Genomic DNA, 16208 nt, shown 5'->3' with positions numbered 1-16208 from the left:
GTAGTGTTTTACACTATAAAGTAAGTTAGCCAAAGCTAGACAACTGTTGTTGGGAGGTCAGTCTGACATCCTATTGCATCCACAGCCACTGGATCACAGGAAAACAGGTACATTGAATCATCCTTCCAGACTAGGTGTAGGGCTACACTTCAGCTGTCCATGAAAAGATGCTTAATAACAGACTCCAAACAAGCCAAATAGGGTGGTATCCGTGTGGTCCAGAACAGCCTCTTCCCTCACCGGGCCGCGCCTCTTGATATTCTCAGCATAAAGAGAAAAGGGTGAGCGTTGCTACATCATCTGAGACCTCCAAGCATTCCCAGCTAGCTGACCATTGTATCTAGTGCACATGCATGCAGCATTTGGTCTTCAACCATCAACCTGAAGGTAATCTTCGCTAAAGATGAAATACGAAAAGATAAACCATGTAGTCGATCCCTTACTAGTTTTTAGTTAAGTTTGCCGAGTCTAGTAGAAAGGTTCAGGGTGTAGCTTAGCCTGCAGCAAGACCAACTAGGGGGCCTTTTCGCGCAAAGCGCACTTTAATTTGGGTTGTGTAGGCACTACGAGGTTGAAAAAGCTAAGTTCTCACTCCATATGGGTTGGTCATCGGCGCTGACGAGTAATTACATCCGACAAACCGACGTTGTATTACCTTGGGCACGCCGCCCGCTCTAAGGCAAAGTGCCTTGAAGGCTTCCTGTGGATTTTCTCGCCCCCCTCATTTTGGGGGGATGAGAGCCTTCTAATAGTTATTAGTGTGCTCGCTTGATGTGGGTGGCCTACTGACTTCCACTGTAGATGGCATGCAGTCCCTGCCCTCGGAGTTGGCGGCAAAGGTGTCGGGGGCTTTTGTTTAGACTTCCAGTTTCGCCACGCGCTCTGGATGGTGGCTACTCGGAGTTTCTGTGTTTAGGAGCTGGTGTCTGATGATGCGACTGGGGGCTAAAGGGCGCACTTGCGTGGGCAGCCGCTATTGCCGCTTCTCGTGCTGCTGGACCTGCTCCTTGCTGATAGGGAGAGCAACCGCGATTATGATGACTTGTCTTTGAATTCCAACCACGCTTTCACGAATTAAAATGTATTATGCATTTACGAAGTAGCGCAACACAACCGTTCGACGTCATTTATTGGCAGTTTCAGGTGCCTACATGCTCAGCGGGGACCAACCACCGCTAAGTACCGGCAGACACCCCGGACAGAGCACCTCCTTTCTTACGCACATATTTGCAGAGGCTATTCAAGCACCACTGCATCTTCACATTGCAAGATACTCATTAGCCGTGTCACAAGCTCTTTGTCGTCGGAGCATCGGGCTTAGGGGGACCAGGGTTGGTGGTGTGAGGGTTCACGATGGAACCCTCAATCTTCTCCTCACCGGGCCTAGTTATCTCTCTCTACTCACGCTATGCCAAAACACACCCGTTGCTTCTGCAGCAGGAAGCAGCAGCAGCGGCAACACGTGCGACCGAGCAGGCCGGAGGCGCTCGCGGTAGATCGCGGATGCCACCAGAGGTTCTACAAGCTTGGGGATCACCAACAAAAATCAGCGGCTCTACTTGTGATGTCCTCGCGCCTCAGAGCCTCGTGGAGCAAGTGACTTGCCCCATATGCTTGGAGGTACGTCAACGTGTGTCTAGAGGCTCTTTCTACAGGGTTGCAGTTGCACAGGAGGCTTTTTTTTTAAAAAAAAATAGGTTTCCTGTTGCACAGGAGGCTTTTTTTTGAATAATAGGGTTGCTCCTGCACATGAGGCTTTTTAAAAAGGATTGCTGTCGCACAGGAGGCTTTTTTTAGATAGGGTTGCAGCTGCACAAGAGGCTTCTTGTTAAACAGGGTTGCAGCTGCACAGGAGGAGCTTTGCTTCGATAAACGAGCATAATAGTTTATGTTTGGGATAGCGTGCGCAACAGCGTCTTCAGCCCGCTTGGTGGTGTCTCCGTGTTCTTCCCATACCGCCTGTTGCGGTGCAAGGTCTTTCTTCCTTCCCCCAGTCTTCCTTGTTTGTACATGCCCCCCTTGCTCTCCTCGTTTCTATTTCACTTTCTGCGCCTTCTTGCTGCCTTGCTGTAGGTACTGAGCCAGCCTCTTCTGACGCCTTGTGGTCACGTAGGATGCGGCGTATGCATGATTCTCACAGTCCGCAGTCGAGGACGCTGCCCCCTCTGCAACTGCAGCATTAGCAACCCTCGAGTGCTTCAGCCTTTTCTTTCCAAGTGCATTCTGCAGCAGCTACAACAGCTGCAAGAGCGGCAGCCCGAGGAGGAGCATGCGGCTCAACAAGAGCAGCCACGTGAGGCTGTGCAGCGGCAGCAGACGTTTGAGGGCACTGAGGTGCTGCAGCTCTTGCAACAGCTGCAGCGGCAGCAACAAGAGGAGGAGGAAGAGCAGGTGCTGCTGCAGCAGGAAGATAGCGACTTGCTGATCGCCGATGTGGGGAGTCAACTGCCACTCGACCAGGCGGAGAGCCCTCGGCTGCAGCTGCAGCAGCACGAGGGAAGCGAGCAGGAGAGCCTGGACGAAGAATTGCAGCGCATACATCCTTTCTGCTTCTCAGAGGCGCAGACGATGAGGGGGGCGAAGGTTCTGCAGCGGCTAATCGAACTGGAGGAACGGCGTGAGGAGCATCGCAACGCCACCAGTGATCGGCAGGAGGCGAGCCAGCAGGAGCTGCTCGGCAGTTATTTGGATCGCTTTTCCCAAACTTATTATACAGTGAACCTCAAACAGAGAGGGCAGCGAGGGGCCGCTGAGACTTACCCTGCACAGAAAGACTTTTCCGGAGGCGCAGTTGGAGACGGCCAAGAGGGGGGTTTGCAGGGGGGGCAGTGGCTTGGATCTTTGTTGAACTGGCAACCGTTTGGTGTGGAATTGATGCAAAGAGCTTCCTTTTACAACCGACTTTTGGTCCGCTGCAGCGCATGCAGGAAAGTCATACCCATCGCCAGGTGAGCCGATGCGCGCATACATGCAAGATCTCTCTTTCTACAGTGTATTTACGGTGTATGTACATTGGTGGAGTGCGGAGGCGGTAGGGCTTGGTCAGGGATGGTCAGAGGCTCACAAAGTTGATGGGCAGGTTGTTGTGGCAGAGCTTTGTCTACTGGATGAGTGGGAAGAGTGGAGCGTCTGCAGTTGTCTCGATAGCCGTATTTTAGACCATATTAGCAGCTGCGTCTGTGGGTGTCGTGTCTGGAGGGCTCTATTCAGGCTTCATCACCACCAGCAGCATCAGTGCAGCTTTATTCCATGTCGTTTCGCGCCGTTTGGATGCGGGATTTTGTTTGAGCGAAAGGATGGGCCTCTGTTCTCGCGTTGGCTCGGGTTGCATAGGCAGTCAGTAGCTGCAAACAAGGCGCTCATGTTGCTGCAGTCGAAGCGGAGGAGGAAGCAAGCAGCACGCGCCGCTGCCGCTGCTGCCACTGGTAGTGGTGGTGGCAGTGGCAGTGGTGTTTTGAGTGCCTGTACGGGGGGAGCAGCTGCTCTAGCTGCGGCTGCTTCTCGCAGCAGCAGCAGCGGCGCAGCAAGCCGTCTAGAGGCCACAGCGGTAGATCCTCTGGAAGCGGAATCTCAGGAGGAGCAAGAAGCTCGTGCTCACTTGGAAAGTCTGCAGCAGGATCTGACGCGAGTGCAGCAGCAGCTCAACGCTGCACGAAGGGGCCACATGGAAGCTGTGCAGCGGCATGAGGCTTCTTGCAAGCGACGCCTCGTCAAGTGCGCATGCTGCCTCAAGTACATCACGCTAGAGCATGCAGAAACATTTAGGGATTGGCCTACTGCGGAGCAGCAGCAGCAGGAGGGCCTTGTAATAGTCCAGTCGGATACACTTGAACCCCTCGCTGCATCGGGGGATTCGGCAGCAACTACAACGAACATCACGACACAAGAGGCAGCAGCAGCAACATCAACAGGCACCACGACACAAGAGGCAGCAGCAGCAACATCAACAAGCACCACGGCACAAGAGGCAGCAGCAGCAACATCAACAAGCATCACGGCACAAGAGGCAGCAACAGCAACAACAACAAGCATCACGACACAAGAGGCAGCAACAGCAACATCAACAAGCATCACGACACAAGAAGCAGCAACAGCAACAACAACAACCCCAATTTTTAATGCCCAAGGCACCCCAGCCGAGGAAGCACAGGCAGCTCCCGCAATAAGGCGTGCAACCCAGCGTGTGCGTTACTTTCCGCTGCTGGAGCCTTCAGCAGCGTCTTGCCTCTTTGGGTTCTCCCCTGCTGAGACGGGTGGGGATCTTTCTACCGAAACAGAGGCTGGAGTCTTTGCGCCTTTCTCCCCAGCACTCCGGCACATTGGTGCGTTGATTCCACCGTCAAAATTTGCGTGGTTTAGATACTCCCATGCGTCTAGTGGCCGCCTGCCTGCAGCGAATGCTGCGAAGCCTCCACCAGTGTGGGCTCAGCAGTACATAGCCTTGCACGTGTTCTTGCTGTCTAGACGCTTGAGCACTCGAAGCGCCAGGCGTACGACTTATGAATCTGCCATTTGCGAACGCAGCGCATGTGGAACAAGCACTTGCTTACCGCATCGAGACGGAAGGCTTCGAGATGCACGCCTTCGAATGCAACGGTCCGTCCTCAGAGACACACAACATGACTCACGCCAGCACATCTTAAAAGAGGGAAAAACTTGCAAACTACCGCAGGACGGGATGGATGCACACGCACCTGCACACCTAAAAACCTACGCCGCAGCTACACAGACAAACAGACACACACACGCATATATACATACACGCATACATGCTCATACACATACATACACGCATATATACATACACGCATACATACACACACGCATACATACACACACGCATATATACATACGCACATAGATACACACATACACATTTGCTTACACACACATACACATGCACTACACACACATACACCTACACTACACACACATACACATGCACTACACACACATACACCTACACTACACACACACACACCTACACTACACACACACACACCTACACTACACACGCATATATACATACACATACACACACATACACATTTGCTTACACACACATACACATGCACTACACACAAATACACCTACACTACACACACATACACATACACCTACACTACACACACATATACATACACACACGCATATGTACATACGCACATAGATACACACATACACATTTGCGTACACGTGGAGGGGGGATGGTGTAGCGGGTTGTAGGGGAGACACAGGAGGAAATCAGGGTGTCGCACGCAGTAGAGTTCCTCTTTAGAGATGCTGCAGTGGTGAGTGTGCGTGGGATTCATGATTTCTGGAGTTTGTGCTGGGTGCCGCTTACGGTGTCATCCTCAGGCTACGTGCCAATTTGTTCAAAGAAGTGTGCAGTGCTAGAACCGCAGCGACTCCGCACAGAGTTGCATGAGGCTCTGCTCCTCCTAGGTGAGCGAGCTGGAGCTTCGCGAACTGCTTGCCTGCTGAGCCTTTAGCCTCCCTTTAGGCGTGGGCTGCCTGCCTTCCCCGTCGCGTGGCTGCTGTCTACCGCTTCTCGCTGTTTAGCGTAATTGCTGGTCCCCTGGGGAAGCCTGCCAGGATTGACGGTGCATGCTTTGCGTGCAGGAGCTACGTGGTCTTTGGGGCTTCCTTTGTGTTTTCTTCTGGGAATCGTCGTCTCCCAGGCTTCGCAATCTCTGCTGGAGCGCTTGCAGCTGCTCTTTCCCTCGGTTGCGTCTTTCATCGGGGGTGAGCTGTTTGTCCCTTGCATCGCAGCAGCGTTTTGTGTATTTTTAATTGCGTATGCATGAAGGGGGAAGGGCGGTAAGAGGACGGGTGAGCCTAATTGAGCTGCACGTTCGCGTCTGCCTGCTTGTGGTTCTTCCTCCGCAGGGGTGTGTGCCGGCTTCTTTAAAGTGCCTGTCCACGCGCTCAGCGTGCTCCGAGGGTAAAGTGTGAGAGCTCGCGAGAGGGAAGTTGACACTCTTAGTGCGTTAGTCATCGCTGCATGCTTCGCTGCAGGGTAGCAACGGCCCCGATCTCCCTATGCCTCTGTTGTGGCGTGGTCGGATAGCGCTTTGGACGTCGAATCCAAAGGGCGCGGGTGTAGCAGGGAGGTCTTCAGGAGCCTCATCTAGAGAGAGAGTGTGTGTGTGTGTGTGCAATCTCCGGAGTTTCCACCCCCTTCTCTATGCCTTCTGCTGGTTCGTTTCTTTCTTCTACTGGTGTGATGAGCCGTGCGGCTCGCCTTTTCGACTTTTGCGTCCCTTCACACGTCTTCTTAGTTCCTGTCCGTGTTGGGGGTCCTTGGGTGCCTAAAACATTCCACATATCAGTCTCACGAGGCTGCCGCCCTTCGCCCTGTCTCCCTCCATCGCAACCTCGGTTCGCCGTGACGGGAAACACGTCACCGTGTAAAGCCGCTTCCAAACGCAGGATCTCACGAGCCTAGCTATCGTGGAGTTCTGTTCGATTTACCCTTGAGAGCCCTCCTTCCCATAGCTGCACCACCCTCTACGATCCCAGGGTTTAGGGATAGATACTAAAGTTGAGGCTCTGGCGGTGGGAAGCCTGTTGTGACGCTACGCCCTTGTGAGAAACAGCCCAGATGCAGAACGTTGCAGCTCTCTCGTGCACATTTGGCATGGGTGCTACTGCTCTAGTTGTAGCTGCTTACGACTACCACTTCTCCCTGTAGAGGTTTTTCTGCAACAGCGACGTCTCCTGACGCCTGCCAGGAGGATGAACTCCTAGCGGGGACCATTAGTTCCCTGCCAGTGCAGTGGCATCGCCTGAAAAGCGCTGATGCCCCTGCATCCCCGAACACAGATACCCGCCTTCCAACTGCCCCTCCCCTGGCGGTTCGCGGGGAGTTCCCTTTGAAAGCATTTCTCCCGCGCACTTCTAGAATCCTCCTCCCTTTGTCAAGGGCAAAACAATGACCCTTCTGGCAGGGAAGGGAGGCATTTGTGCCTAGCTAATGGGGGCTTCTCAGGGGGGACAGCCCCTCTTCGATCGATCCCCTGCTGCTTCCTCTAGCTTGACGGCTCTTTCCTGCTAGGGAGCTTTTAACTCTTACCGCCTGCTGCTATTCGCAGCATCTCCTTCAAGCAGACGACTTTGCGGGCTGTTCGCCCCTCCGCCTTGCCTCTCGTTTCCTCCTCAAATGCAATTTTTTTCCAACCATCAAACGAAACACCCTGGACTCCTCGGGAGCCCAGCAAAGCATCCAGGGCTGCCAGAGCGTCTGAACTGTCTGGCGATGGGGGGGGTGCCGCTCGTCCTTTCGGATCGTCTGCCGTGGAGGCAGCATTCCGCGGTGTTACGCAGTCATGCGGGCTTGACGGGGACATGCTCTCACGCGTCTTCTCAGAGCTGCGCATGCGGTCTGTGAAAATCTGTTGGGCTGTCTGCTGAGCATCAATCAGGGAGTCGGCAATCGTCCCTTTGGGGCCGCCCTTGAACCAGCCACTCACGTAGAGGGCTCCTAGCTTTTCTCTGTTCGTCCCTCTTTCCTCCACTGCTGCGTCTTCCTGGTGAGGCGGCAGCACCCTCCCGCTGGTGTGCAACAGCAGCCCTCTGGAGCAAGTAGGCAGGACGGTGGAGAGGAGGCCCTTTGTTGGAAGGGGCTGTTTCTTTGCTTCTCCCGAGCCCTCTACGGCCGCTGCTGCTGCAGGTTCCGGCACTGGACGGAGCCGCTCAGAAGCATTAATCTTGAACCCAACGCTCCAAACCATTAAGGATGCTGGAAATTCCTCAACGCCTCCCGGCTGGCTGTGCTGCGCGGAGACCGCCTTCTGGGCGTGGGCGGGGCCTGATAAAACGTTGCGCTGCAGCAGGACAGAGCCGATGCTTCCTGGTTCTGCGAGGGAGCATGCACACGCTCTCCACCCGAGATCCTCTCATGATGAGAGTCCCTTAACTCTCCCACAGCCATGGCTCGTTTCTGCATACTGCGCAGACGACGTAGTTGTAAAGGTGGCCGCCTTTGGGGCTTTTTATGTGGGCCGCTAGGGAGGAAGGGAAAGACATGCCCACCGTCTTTAGAGGGAAGCACTTCGAAGGGCGACACACAAAATGAGAGTTGCAGTACGGGGAGTCCGCAGGAGAAGCGGCGAGGCCACTGCGGCAGAAGATAACAGCAGAAGAGCAGGAAGGATCGGGAGAGATATTCACAGGGCCCGCACACGGGGCATGCACAAGCTGCAGCAGACGGAGCAGGAGGACGAGTGATAGAAAGAGGGAAACAGGTCTTAGGCAAACAAAGAGCTTGGGGCTCTTTAGGCACACCAGAAGGTCCAAAAGAAATAAGACGTGCAAACTGGAGATAAAGGATGAGCACACAATCAAGCGAGGATCGAACATCGCAGCATGCAGGCCTGGGTGGGAGCCCTGAGGTCATTAGCGGCAGAAATGCCCCCATAACGTTGAAACTGGAGAGCGCCCCTTCTCTAGCGTCATATGGTTAACGGGGCGTTTTCTGGTATTCTCTGCATGCGTACATATGTTGCGGATAGCGGTTATCTATCGGGTTTTACGAAGCCTCGTAAAGATATATACGCAAAAGTATATGAGAGCTCGCATACGAAAACTGAGACCCCGAGACAGTGACTATTCTTCCCCCGCATACTCGTTTCCACGCTGAGATGTAGATATTGCTTACGTTCGCTGCCATCTGAGTGAAGAGTTGCTGAGCCCTTTGCTTCCTCCTTGATTGCTGCATCACGCCTCATAAAGTAAGAGACACTGCACGCCGCCATAGAGGAAAAATGGGGTGGGAGAAGGCGTGGAAAGGCAGAGAGGGACGCTCCAATCGAGACACGCAGTCCTCAGGAACGCACCCACAGCGGGGTCGCCACAAAAACAGCATGAGCCAGATAGTGATGGAATAAATCTGTCACGCGAAGAATAAGGTCCACTGACTGTAGCGAAGGGCAGGTCTACGGCTGTTGAGCCCAAAGCACCTACACACGCTGGGGCTGCGCACTTGTATTTCTGTTCGTGAGGCTTCATTGAGGCCCTCCTCGAGCTCTTTAGGGTCAATCACAGCCAGCAAAGAAGGTTCCTTCAGAAGCTGCGACGCAAACACGCGCGGCAAATTCCTCCAGCCGCCAGTCGAGCACAGCGGTTGGCCTTGACCAGGCGTAGATAGACCGCACAGCTCGGGGGCGAAGAAGGAATACCTCCCTCTAAGCGGCAGCGGCAGCGGCAGCCAGCAAAGGAACTCCAAGTGCTGAGGGTGCCTCACTGCCCTCAGCTCCTTGTTGGTAAAAGAGGCCTGTGCAGGGCCCCGCCGTCCAATTACGCGTATCCACCTAAAGCGGCGACTGCGCGCCCAGGTGTATGCAGCCTCGTTGATATCGGTCGTCCACAGTGGCACTGGGGAGTGCATCAGAGACTCAGAGCTTGCAGATCTTGCAGCTGCGTCTGAGCCTTCTATGCCCACTCCCGAAGGGTCTGTCTTCTCCCGCGCTTGCGGCTGTGTGCGGGGCGTGTCCACCGCTGCCTTCAGAAGGACGCGTGCGACATCGAGAGCTACATTGCCATGCCTGCCAGGAGTCACAACCACAAGCAGGGGTATACCGCGCAGAGCTACACGGAAGAGTTGGCGTGAATTACAACCAAGTTAACGTCGGTTTGGAGCGCGATAAGATCACGCAAAATGGCGCATCACCAGACGCGTGCACCGACAAAGCAGACAAGGCAATTAACTGCATGTGTATCTGAATGGCAGGTGTCTTCAAAGTGTTTTTTCTCGCTATGCTGCAAAAGGCAGCCACGATATACACTGGAGAAATCCTGCAGAGAGACACAGCGCCAGCAGCGACACGGCGGGGAGAGAGAGTCTGAGGCAGAAGGCCTCCGTGCTCCTGTGGGTTGCTCTTTACCCCACAACAAGGGCCTTCGTGCAGTGCGCTTTGCCTAGATGCGCTTCCAACCCCTGCATTGCGGGATGTCCATTGAACCATAGGACAAGATCATGAGCTGTACATACACCCGAAAGAGTTGCCCCAGGTACTGGCAAGGAGACGCCGTCTGCAATGGCACGCAGCAGCAACAGCAATACCGACAACCTCGGTGAAAGCGGGATCTTGGGGCGCTACCCCCAGCAGGATTCCCATCGAACTGCACATGTTTCGAGGGAGCAGCTGAATTTGCGAGAAGACAATTGCATTCAGTCGAAATGACAGAGCGCGAATGCAATGCAGTATGCTGCACCGGGAGCGGCCTTAACCGCTAGTCTATCCATTCTAGCCACACAGCAATCGTTCCTATGAGCAGAAGCGGAAAAGGGCCGGAAGAGGTGAATAGCCCAACCGCATTCTCACCCGCTGCTCCCATGGCTAATACTACGACATCGAACAAGGCGCGTAACTCCTCAAGCAGCACATCCCGTCCCTTCAAGCAGTCAGCCAGCCAGTCGATCAAACAGCCAGTCAGGCAAACCGTTTAGGGCAGGGCGCCGACTGATGCAGCAATAGGTGCAGCAGTGCAGAAGGGTTCGAGGATATACCACGCACGCATGCAACAGAGCAAGTCACATGAGGACGAAATTTCTGGATACGCCCATAGGGAGAACAGCACGCCTCGGGCCGCCGAGAGGAATACGTAACACATTTTCGGAGAGGCGACACATATAATGACCGCAAGCAGACACATGTTGCAAGCCAAAAGCTCAACAGCAGGACGAAGCGCCAGACGCACTGTGACCAGAAGCCTCAAGCGGTTCCCTCTAAACCGGCATCATCCTTGAGGGCTTCATTCATGGGCTCTACACCCATCCCTAACTGTCCGTTTTCCCATACAGCAGGTAACGCTGAGACTTTCTAAGGCTCCTGTGCTTCAGGTAAGCCCTATGCAAAAGGCTATTGCAAAAAGCTAAGGCCTAAAGGCACTATGACGGGGTAGAAAAAGGCGCGACCCCACCAGCATCACGTTGCCGCGGAAGAAAACATTCGGCGTCTCTGCCACCTGATTTGACATCCCGCAAAGTATGAAGCACAAACACACATTGTGGCTCGCGTTAAATATTTGTGTGTCGGCATGGAGCTGCCTGTAACCCCGCCGGCACGCCTCAAAGTATCCTTTGGGCGAGGAGTCTCGACTTACTGCGGCTAATTGGTGCGCTGCAGCCTTCATTTCGGGCTTATCCGCAGCTACACCGTAGCGAACTAAGCCGAATGGAGTCGGTAGTTTGTCTATCAACACAATCTCGATCTGCTGGTGGTGGAGGCGCGCCTGCCGCAGAAGGGCCTTTGCACAGTAGAACCCGCTTGGTCCGGCACCCACGATGCAGACAGTAAACGTTCCGAGACTCTCTAGCTGAAGATTCTGATCTGATTCAGCCGCTTGAGATGAAAAATGTCCTCTGTAGACCTGCATGCACTGCACTGAGGTGCAGCGTTCGAGCTGCAAGCGCAGCGGAGACGAAGCTTGCAGTGGACACGCTCGCTCGTACAGCCGACCTATCGGTAGTGCTAAAGGTGTTGCCTGTGCGCGTGTTGGCGATGCAGCCCTTCCTGGTATTGCTTTTTGTATGCACCCTATGCCCCGGTTCAGCGTATACAGTGCAGACGCAAGCGCTCCATATGACCTTTTGTCTGCGGGCAGGAAACCAACATGTCCTGCCCGCGGTAGCACCCTCATCAGTCCCAATGAGAAGCTGGTCATGAGGAAAGGAAGCGGTTTCAGACGTGAAGGCACAGGGAGCAGATGCCGCTACCGACTAAATGCAGCAGTAGCACCTGTTGCTCCTCTTGCGGTTGCTGATGCGAAGCCTTGATGGTGTGAGCACTACACACAAAAGCGCCTGGCTCATAGATGCAGGGATCAGAATAAGGAAGGCAAAAGGCGAGTTGCACTATGTGGGACTGAGGTGGCGCGATTCGATGGGCTCCTCGCCGTGAGCACTCCAACAAGCATGCATTTTGTAGACCTTCACGCCAATGAAATGATCCCCTTTACTTTAACAGATAATTATTCGAAATGCAAGCAGGTATCTTTCACACGGCCACAAGACGAGAATCCGGCTGTAGTGACAGCAGCAATCGCTCGGCGACAGTCTCGAGTATGAACGGTAGCCGGAGGCAATCAGACAGTTTTCATGGGAGAGATTGCCAATCTATTAGGCTCATCAAAAAGGTTGGATGGTGCGAATCCTACTACAATGTGGAAAGAGAAGGTGGATACGTTGATCCTCAATAGCCTCACAGAATTCTCCTCACTGCTACCTGCAGAATAATCCGTTTTGAAGATGGAGGAAAAGGCGCACCGGCAAATTCAGCATCCCTTGTCTACACATCGGACCACGTAAAAATCTGCTTTACTGATTTGCGCTCAATTTGCCTTACCAAGGAGCTCTTTATACGACAGGAAAAACAAACACAGGGCTTGCTTGCATTCAGGAGAGGGGTCTGCGCTGGGTATGCTGCAGATCCATTTCATAGCAATCCGTAATCCGCTGTGTGCTAGTTCAAGAACATACTGTCTGGTCGCCTTGTGGCTGTTTCACTTGACGCATGCACCGATCCCGCCCAAACTAGACGAGAGACAAGGGCATGCCTGCTGAGCCACCATTGTAGAGGATGCATGGGCATATGGATTTGAGAGAGAGCATGTGCTACATAGATTGCCCTCAGAGGTATCTTCTCGGAAGGTCACATTCTCTTGCAATTCATTGCTATTGTACGGAAGCAATGAGTGGTCGCTCATGCTCCACCTCTATGTGAACCTACGATACACGCACCTCCCCCAGGTTCTCTGTTCCATGAATTTGGGTTGCAGGTGGCAAATTGCAATGGTAGCGTTACTTATAAAACTATACTTTACGGCAGCATCCTTTCCGATGGTAATTCGAAGTGTCAACATGCCTACAAACAAATATATGCTATCTAGCATGACGACTGGGGTGAGCATGCGAATTGTGTCTGCCCACCCGGCGGATGTGGGATCTACACCTCAAGAATGAGGTATACTCGGAGAGCATCTACAAACTCAGAACTTCTATGCAGCGCTAAGTGCAATCATTCATGGGCTGTTCGACGATAATGCATCACAAGAAACACATGTGCACGTAAAGTTATACCATAATTGTCCACTATGCGCTTCAAAGTCAAGTTTCAGGCTCAACCATCCAAATCTTTGATGTGGTCGAATCTTGATGCCAGCTGTTTTACGCTGGGGCTTGCATTCTTCATCGACATGCAAGAGCTAACCTGCAACACCTCTAAAGTCTCTTTGCTCGCTTGCTAGTTAGGCGTCATGTAAGCGCCTGTCAAGCGCAAGTAGCCGGTTTGCGCATCAAATGTAGCCAACAACATCGCTTACACGGCGACTCTGGGAATGACTGTCGTCCCTACCGCAGCTGTCACTGCTCCACAACAGCCAACTGGGCTACCAAAGCTTTATTTCTACGGAAAAAGCTGCATTCGTCGCTCCTCCTGTACATCCAAGCGATAGAGGGGGGGGGGAAGCGGGAAGAGGAATACAAAGCGGTTAAGGATCCTGGAAAAGGAATTCGTATTGGCTTCAAATATATCACTGAGAAGCATTGCCGAAGATTTGGTGCGTAAAGCTCTCCTTAGGAAGCTCTGTGGCATGCCCTCTTATTGTAGAAAAGTTTTCTCCATAAACTTCTCGCGATAGTTCACTCATTTCAAGATACAGTGCAGGATCCTACCCGCTTCTCGGGTGATCTGCCACCTGCGTTCCCTGCTTCATTGATTGTTCTCTGAATTGACTGCAAAGTTCGCAACATCTCCAGTTATGTGTGCACGAATACTTCCGTTTTCCGCCTGCTTTCGACTCCGCCGCTTCCTAGACAGCCGATCGGACTTGACGGGTGTGGTGCTGCCGGTACCTCCTCCGTCTTCTGGTACGATGGAGTTCAAGTCGTCAATCTGGCCCCCGGGATGCGATCCATGGCAATTTTCGACGTCTGCTAGATTTATTACCTTTGCCCTTCTTACGGCTTCTGCCAAGAAGTTGACTGCGAAAGCTCTCCAGATCGTCGTGGTGATCTGCCTCGACCGCAGACGCGCTGCTAAGCCGGGAAGTGCGCATGAGTTCTTCTCAAAATAGGCATCCTCCAGCTGCTCCTCAGGGGTTGACGCTGCCCATTGCGTGAACTTTCCTTAGGCTGCGACAATTTTTTGACAAGCGACCCCAAGAGGTTACTGCAATACCCACAATGACCAATCCAACGGCACCTGATGAAACGCGTCCAAAACAAAGGACTGCGAGGCTGCTTCCAAGTGCGGAAGAAGCTTCCCTAGAACTCCTTCTGCCGAGGCGAAGGCCGTTCCATGCCTCGCCGTATCCATCCGTGTGGCATTACCCGTCATAAACAGCAGCGCCAACAGCGGAAGTCTTACAAGCAGCTCCCGGTGTTGCAGCACTCATTTCGGCATGCGGCGTTCCTGCTTGCGAACTACACTGTCCAGCTGATACACCCCACGGGCAAGCGATATCACACCGCTCGAAACAAATCCGAGCCAAAGTCTCCATGCAGCTACCCAAACCGCCGCGCTCACTGCGCTGTCCATGCGATTCAGCGCGAGGGTATGCCGCTCGATGTGGCTTCCCAGACGCGAGCCTGACTTCTGATACAAATAAAACAATAAGCAGGCACTTGCAAGCACAAAGCCGAAAAGCACGAGCTGTAGACCTCCCCTTCGAGCTGCTCTGGCCTCTGCATGCAGACGCGTGGGATGCGTTTCCGAAGAGGGTCAGAGTCTTGAGACTTAGAGAGCAGCTTGCCGCAGTTTTCACCGATTCCTCTTCGGCTTGGATGCGCGCAAAAAAGCATCAAAGCGTCTTGAGCCATCCGATCCCCTTCCTCCCCAGTTAAGCTGCCAACCTCAGCAAGTTGCATCAGGCGCAAGAGGGCGTTGTGCAAATGTGCATCAGGTAGCGCCTACGATCCTCATGCTGAAGGATTGATTGGGCAAGATTTTCTGGTGAAAGGGCAGTCACACTGATGACGCAAGTAGAAGACAAAGCTTAGGAAATCGCTCAATGTGAACAACCCTGGGCTGCTCGCCAAAATGCCACGTGCTTCGTCGAAAGCATGTATGGCCGCTCTCCCAGGTTGGTTGGTAGCCTCCACCTTGATGAAACGGGATGAGCTAGAAGATGGTTCATTGAGACCATGACACAAGCGAAAAAGCGGTTCCCCATAAGGCAAAGCGAGAAATCCTACGCAAAAGAGAAATAGGAGCACTGCCACATGATCCCTTGGTCGTGTGTGTTGCCTAGGCCTCTCGATGGCGCAGCGCCTCTCCCACGCGAGAGAGCAAAAGCAGCGGTATGGGGGCTGTGCCGAAGCTTGAGCAACGGTAATTGATGCTAAACAACTGCAGCTGCTGCCTTGGGAACCAACTGCAGCAGCGCACAGGCTGCTGCTGCCCTCATTGCATCCTGCAAAACACAAGAGGGGAAAGCCTTCCGCAGTAGCCCACCTAAAGTGTAGGCACGCGTACCCCTCTCTGCTCAACAGGAAAACTCTATCAAACTTAGCAGAGAAAAGAAATTATAAGGGAGGAGAGGAAACTGAGTTGACAGGTTCCCCTGTGGGGCTGCGCCGTCGTCACTTTCGGCCCTTCGGGCAGGCTACTAGCTGCCAACATTCAAACTGCAGGCTGTTATGTTTGACTTTACCTTTGCCAGCTGCACTGCGCAATGAATTCAAGGTGTATGTATGCAGGCTCTTGCATTTAGTGAGCCTGGGGTTGCAGCCGATCACTGCAGCCAGCACTCAATCGATCATAGTGGCGGCTGTCTCAGCCAGAGCCACGGACAACACTGGCAGCGTTTTCCCTCCTTGCTGAAGACTGCAATGATATATCAGCGCATTGAAGGCCGTTCGTGTTGCCTGTAATTTGCAAGCTATGGCACTCCTTCGCTTGCCAGCGCACCTGCAGCAACGGCATTCAGTGTTGGTTTTCGCGCTGGCGCTACACCTCAAGTTTTCGGCGCAGTTTTGTGCTGCTTCTGCAATACCGTGGGGCAGAGGAGGCGTGGGCCCAGCGGATGCACAGCAGGAAGATGGAGGGGCATTCAGCAACTTCCAAGAGCTGAAATCCTTGAAACAAGCCATGCCGACAGACTTTAGGTGGAATCCTATGACCGAGACCTACCCGCGAGTTCACGGTTCCAGTTTTTCTGCAAACAATCCGATCGCAGCCCCTCTATCCGCGGATTATCGCAGTTTT

The 16208-nt window shown here is 53.5% G+C and overlaps 3 protein-coding genes across 3 annotated transcripts; 1 reads left to right on the top strand and 2 right to left on the bottom strand.

Moving 5' to 3' along the window:
* The first annotated feature begins 1353 nt into the window (after positions 1-1353).
* LOC34619804 lies at positions 1354-5445 on the top strand. Its single transcript, XM_026333807.1, is given in 7 exon segments — positions 1354-1632; positions 2086-2948; positions 3211-3415; positions 3575-3805; positions 3861-3958; positions 4030-4717; positions 5359-5445. Coding segments are annotated over 7 exon segments (2451 nt in total).
* A 1619-nt stretch (positions 5446-7064) lies between these two features.
* LOC34619805 (NADPH:adrenodoxin oxidoreductase, mitochondrial) lies at positions 7065-11379 on the bottom strand. The gene is made up of 9 exons (XM_026333806.1): positions 11107-11379; positions 10924-10968; positions 10326-10395; positions 9885-10032; positions 9245-9545; positions 8984-9070; positions 8660-8705; positions 7337-7858; positions 7065-7252 (listed from the first exon to the last, which is right to left on the bottom strand). Exons 1-9 carry the CDS (start codon positions 11377-11379, stop codon positions 7065-7067), a joined length of 1680 nt encoding a protein of 559 aa, XP_026189591.1.
* Positions 11380-13712: 2333 nt separating this feature from the next.
* LOC34619806 lies at positions 13713-14720 on the bottom strand (the record flags this gene model as incomplete). The annotated part of the gene is given in 3 exon segments (XM_026333805.1): positions 13713-14015; positions 14205-14532; positions 14635-14720. Coding segments are annotated over 3 exon segments (717 nt in total), but the record flags the coding sequence as incomplete, so codon positions are not given.
* Positions 14721-16208: the final 1488 nt, after the last annotated feature.

Source organism: Cyclospora cayetanensis, unplaced genomic scaffold (assembly GCF_002999335.1).
Source record: "Cyclospora cayetanensis isolate NF1_C8 unplaced genomic scaffold, CcayRef3 CcayRef3_contig_303, whole genome shotgun sequence".
Lineage (NCBI taxonomy): Eukaryota > Apicomplexa > Conoidasida > Eucoccidiorida > Eimeriidae > Cyclospora > Cyclospora cayetanensis.
The sequence above is the reverse complement of the archived record's forward strand: the minus strand, read 5'-3'. Positions and strand labels throughout refer to the sequence as shown.